This window comes from Pezoporus flaviventris, unplaced genomic scaffold (assembly GCF_033815535.1).
Source record: "Pezoporus flaviventris isolate CSIRO_AGI_PZ_B2104156 unplaced genomic scaffold, CSIRO_AGI_Pfla_v1 ptg000063l, whole genome shotgun sequence".
Lineage (NCBI taxonomy): Eukaryota > Metazoa > Chordata > Aves > Psittaciformes > Psittacidae > Pezoporus > Pezoporus flaviventris.
Window position 1 is genome coordinate 7,209,099 of NW_026892611.1, and position 6,000 is coordinate 7,215,098.

General features: G+C 47.6%; 1 protein-coding gene across 4 annotated transcripts in view; it reads right to left on the reverse strand.

Annotated features, from left to right (window-relative positions):
* SPNS2 (SPNS lysolipid transporter 2, sphingosine-1-phosphate) overlaps window positions 1-4,782 on the reverse strand; it is a 126,045-nt gene extending 121,263 nt beyond the window's left edge. For all 4 annotated transcript variants that reach the window (XR_009746420.1, XM_061470373.1, XM_061470371.1 and 1 more), the window contains exon 1: window positions 4,396-4,782. Coding sequence is in view for 3 of the 4 variants with exons in the window: in XM_061470373.1 (XP_061326357.1) it covers window positions 4,396-4,690 (295 nt within the window). In the remaining variant the exon portion in view is untranslated. The remainder of the gene's footprint in view (window positions 1-4,395) is intronic.
* Between the last annotated feature and the right edge of the window lie 1,218 nt (window positions 4,783-6,000).

Consider the following 6,000-nt stretch of genomic DNA (forward strand, 5'->3'; position numbering starts at 1 on the left):
TCCTAACCCTTCAGTTATAGCTTGTACTGCATAGTTTTAAACTAGACTTTCAACTTTCAATAATCATTTGCATGCATGTATCTTCAAAGAATGGAATTTGATTTGCAACTATGTGTTGTAATGAGAGGCTAATTAACACAAATATGGTTATTAGCAAGTTACAGACATTTACAGGACAAACACAGCAGAGCAAAGCCTGTGGCAGACTGCATCACAGGAGGAGAGAACCTCAAGGATGAACTAATACCAGCCAGGACTGTGCCACTAACTATATTACCACAGGCAAATCGCCGACACTCCACAACTCTGTTTCCCCTTCTGGAGTGGCATAGTAAGACTCGCTTACTTTGCTGGGTAGTCCTCCAGCTTAATTAAATCATTACCATTAAATTAAAGGCACTCCAGCAATGCCAGGAAGTAGCGTCTGAATTAGAAGGTGGAGGTGACACCCTGATGAAGCAAGACTATTTCCATCGTCAACAGCAGGCATAGTAAAAGGTCATCCATGGCATAATTGTGAAACCACATTCCAAGCTTCTGAAGGTAAGATGACTTTTCCCAAAACTTCATTAAGGAAGAAGATATGTCCCAGCATCACCAGATGGCTGAGCTGCTGTTGTTTCACAGGTAATCTACAAAGTATGATGGTTTCATTACTGCTACTTTTCCTTACTCTTGGCTTTCTTAACGGCAGAAAAACATCACAGCTCTTGAAAGAATGCTTTTTCCACAGGCAACTGTTTTCAGTATGATCAAAGACCTATTAAGAAGATTGCAGAGGATCATTTCCCTTCAAGTTGGTAATGTTCAGCAGAGAGTTTTCAATCTTTTCTTTAGAAGAGCCACAGTAAAGGCACTCCCACTTTTTGTTTGGGACAGCTTCTCCCAAAAAAGTAAAATAGATATTTCAACATTCTTCATACACACTGGGAATTTCCAGCTCTGCGTAAAGATAAGGACAATATTGAAACACCCACTACTCCTGTGCAGGCTTTTAACTTTTAAAGTATTGGGAGAAACTTATTTTTAAGCCATAAGAAGCAGGCCAGTCCTCAGTGGAGGCCCAGTTTTATCACTGTGTTCCCAAAAGAGCCGCAAGTTAATGTATGTCAGGCGTGAAGCTGTGTGTGTGTCCCGTATCTCAGAAGTTCTGTCATGGAATATCCCAGATACCAAATGGCACAACCCATCCTAAACTCATTTAGTCCATACTGGGAAGTCCTTAAATCAAAACTAAGTAAGACTGGCAGCTGCTTCCTTGGGTTTTGCACCTGAGAAAAGATTACCCCAAACCAACCCATTACATACAACGTCTTTGTATCCAGAGTATATACACTGAAATATGCCACACTTACTGTTTACTTTTAGCAAAAGCATTTGCTTTTTACTTTTAGGAGCAAGATGTGCTATAGGAGAGGTCGGTCAGCCTACTTCTTTCTATTACATATGATCTCCTGTGTGACTGAATGCATGTTACCTGACTTCCATGTGCTTATGCTAGAAAACAGTGGAAGATACCCACAGAATTACACTTGCAACAAAGAAACTCCATGTATGAGCTTTCTTTTCTAGTGACTAAATATATACTAAAAATCTACTTGCATATACTACTTACATACATAAATATATACTTGCCCTTTTTATACTTGGATTTCTGACCATGAAAACCAAAATGATTGCAACTAAGTTTTCAAGTGAGATGGAAGCTGTACTTGTAGTATTGTGCCCATACTACTAGATGCTCTGTTTGCTTATGTCCATCTGTCAGCTGCCTGCTCATCACTTTTGAGTCCACTGACCTGCTTTTGACTAAATTTGACGGCAGGAAGAAGTCCCCAAGCTCCAAACAACCTAAAAAATGGTTGGGTAGAGGAAAGACGCTTGAAAGACAAGAAGAGAAAAGTTAATGACAGAGGTCAGATCTTATTTGACGTCAGAGAACCCATAGGATTGATCACCCTAGAGACACAAATCCTCAGGGACCAGTTTTCATCGGTGCTGCTGCTCCTCTACCACTTGTTTCAAACAGAGCTGAAACCCAAAATGAATTCCGGTTCTCACAACACTTCACTGGCCTTAGGTAAATCATAACTTCTAATGCTACTTGCCCTGCCATAACGTGGGTAGTGTTAAACTCCCTTATTGGAGTTGCTGCAACAATTCGTATTTGAAATGTACTTTGAAGGTCTGAAGAATTGTATTCACTAATTATTACCTGTCTTGAGACATGAGCTGAATATTCAAAGTGCTAGCTTGATTCATATGGAAGTGCTCGTCACATAAGTATGTGGTATGCACAAAGCCTCAAAATATAAAAGCAAAGATTGCTTTTAGAGAAGACATTATAAAGGCAGTTTTGAGCTCAAAACACAACATTTTTATTATCACAACTCTTCTATTAAGACTGGATTAAAATTATTTCTTGGTTTGGATTAGCACTTTATAAAACACCAAGTTTGAGAAATAAATACCAATAGACAGAAGACAACAAGATCATGCAAAACTTGATTCTGTCCCCAGAGGGAAGTCTGACGGCTGAGATCTTACACCTTTGATATCAAGCTGCATGCTAACAGATAAGTTCCACAGGGCAGTTATTGAGCACTGTGAAACCAGAGTTTATCCTAGAAATACACTGGCAATCCCAGAGTTGGGACTGGCAATACTACATCTTAGCAGGCAGGCGGTTTTATCCTGCTTGGTCAGACACTTTCCAGCCTTCCCAGAAATGATGCTGCTTCTCCCTCCCTTCACCAGAGCATCCCAAGCCTTCTTTCAGGAAAAAAAAAATAATAATCAAATGATAAAGGTCTTACTGAAAGTACTAGAGGAAATAGGTGCAGAAGATAGTGCACAGGGGTGGGATAGCTCCCTGGAAAGGAAACTTTCCATGCATTAAAGAAAAATGCTGCTTTGCAGTATAATTCTCTAATAGAGAGATTCTTTTTTGTGGGCGAGGGAGCAAACTACAATTTCCTTCAATAACAACAGATCAACGTTGCATCTTCAAGCTTCCTCCTGTAACACACTGACTGCCCGTCGAGCATTCAATCCTTCTCAATACTGGCCTTTACATCTCCTGAAGGAACAAGCCCTGTCTAAAAAATAACAACAAAAAAAGCCACAACAGTGTCAGCTAAATTTTGGTTCTAATCCTTCCTGTCTCGCTACCGCAGACAAAACAAAGCCAACCTGGCCAACTTACTCTGACAACAGTGTATGTCAGTGATTTATGTCCTTTGCACTCTATTACTGCCCTACAAACATATATTATTTCAATGTAGTATAAGCAAATATCTGATTTGTTTAACACCACGTTGATTCCTAGTGATTAAAATATGTATATGCATAGAGCAAAATTTATACATGCACAAACCCTCTTTATAAGCTCTGAAGATAAAATTATCAGTATTGCCAAACACAGAATATGTATTATATTATAATTACATGAGGCAGATGAATACCAAGAAGCCTACTTCATTTCTAATTAGCAAAAGTTCAGTAATCATCATCTTCCCTCCTGTTATTGCCTGACAAGAATAAATCAGGAGTCCCCTCTAGGGACTGTACAGTAAACGTCCTAACACACATTTCTTTCAGAGTCAAGCTTCTTACTAGTAGTAATCACACAGGCATATAGTGCCTTTCACACGGTACAGCTGAGAAAACATATTGGTCAAGGAGCGCAGGGCTTTAAAGCGTTTACCTCAAGAAAAGAGGTGCCTTGTGAAGTGCAATGCAGCTGCCTCCTGCATCCCTGCAGAAACTCCCGGGCAGCTCGGGAGTTCTGCAGAGAAGGGACCCTCCTTGGCCAAGCGCTGAAGGACAGCCTGGGTTTTCAGGCTGGAGGGACTCAGCAGACACAAAGCAGAGGTGGTTTGCTTCAGTGGGATTTTCACCCATGGAAACACAAGCGATCGCATCCCCCCCGTTTCACTGCAGACTAGTCAGAGACAACGGCTGCACCTGTCACCCACAGCGTTTACACCAGTCAATGAGATCAGGCGCGTTTCTCCATCACCCAGAAAATCACATAAAGTAACGTCTGCGCCTGCCAGCATCACTCCTTTCCGAGGAGCCCACCGAACACTTAACTCCGCCATCGAGCCCTGACAAACAAAGGCCACCTCCTTTGATTTTACATAAAATTCACACAAACTGGAGAACAATACCGGAGGGTCTGCACAATGGGCACCAGCCGCAGCCGGCCACACCGCGTCCCTACGACTCGCTCCAAGCGGAGCCCATCCAGCCCGCTGTGCCCCCCGCACTCCGGCGGCGGCGGCGGCTCCGCGCCCGGACACAGACTGTCCCTGAGGCGGGGGGATGGCTCCCGCCGTCGCGGGGCCCGCACCCCCTCACGGGTCGGGACGCCCCGCCGAGCGCTGCCCTCACCTGCCACCGTGTACCGGTCCAGGTAGTTGAGCACGTTGCCCACGCTGAGGATGCCGGCGGCCGCCACCCGGGCCCGGCCGAGACTCGGCGCTTTGTGGAGGGCGGCCGCACGCTCGGGGTGCTTGCCGGTAGCCGGCGGGTTCATCCTGCCCGACAGGGTCTGCACCTCGCCCTCAGCGCCCCGGCCGCAGCAGCCCCGCTCGCCGTCCTCCTCCTCCTCTTCGTCACCGGCTCTCAGCCGCCCGCCGCAGCCCGGGCTGCTGCCGGAGGAGCCGTCGCTTTCCAGGCACATCATGGGCTGCGGGAAGGCAACCGCGGAGCGACCGGCGGAGCGCTCCCAGCGCCGCAGCCCGCGGCCGCCGCCGCCGCCTCTGACAGCTGCCGGGCGGGGCGGGACCCGCGCAGCGCTCCGCCTGCTCGCCCCGCCCCGCCTCTCCTCGCCTCAGCGCCCGAGCGCGCTCCGCCCCGATGGCGCCCGAGGCGGGAGGGGATCACCTCTGCGCGGCGGCTCGGGTCGCACCCGCTCGGCCCCTCCGGCGTGTGGGGCCGAGCCATCAGCTCCCTTTCTGCTTCCCTCTTCTGCAGCGCCGCGCGCCGGCGGTGGGTGGCACACAGCGGTAGCAGAGCGGCGTGGGTAGCTGCACAACCAGCGCTGCCTGGTCTCAAGCAGCCAGCTCCACCCCGTCCACACACAAGCCCGCCCGCAGATCTGGTTCTGTGAACAAATCAACCCAATTTTGCCTATCGTCAGAACTGGCTCTGGTCACAGATGCTGCCCAGGGAATGGCGATGGCGTGGTGGAGGGGAAGGACACACTGCGCTGCCAACAGCGCGGCTGCCTGCTCGGCCCCAGACGGTTTTTCCCTGCTGCACAAAAGTAGCTTCAGGAGCAACGTGCATCTTCAAAGAGAGTAAAATTGCTCCAAAGTTCCCCCCCCCCCCCCCCGAAAAGAGTTTCATCCCACTCCCTTATAAAGTTACACCTTTGAGCTAAGAAAGGCCAGGAGAAATTTCATTTCAAAAGGAGGAGTCTTCAAAGAGATAAAAGTGGTTCAAAACCAGAGTGGCTCCAGCCTGTCGTACCTGTAGTAAAACTACAAAAGCTAACTAAAACCAGAAATAAGATGTCTGCTAGAGAGCTAACATGCGCTTGTCCAAGAGCAGGGGGTTACGATTTCACATTTCTCTGTTTGTTGATCGAAACTGAATCATTATTAAAGCCTTTGTCTCCGGGACATGCAATTAAACAAAACCCCTGTCACCTACCTCCAGGGAAGCCAGAGCTGCCCACAGCACAATGCGGTCTGTGTGCTCTCAGCATACCTGCCTTTGGCACACCCTTCCCACACAGCTCCCACCCGGTGACACCAGAGCCGGGATATGCAGGAATCTGGTGATACACTGCAGAAGGAACCCCCGGGATGCTGCAGAGAAAGGGGCACTTCCTGGTGTGTCAGCGCAAGATTCGGTGCTCCTGGAGCAGCACAATGCTGAGGAAAGGAGCAAACACAATTTCTAATGACACACGACACTCCCAAATAGTGGTGATGTTTTTATGTTGACAATAGGTCTGCACTCATGTTCTAGAGCTAGTTTCAGTAATAG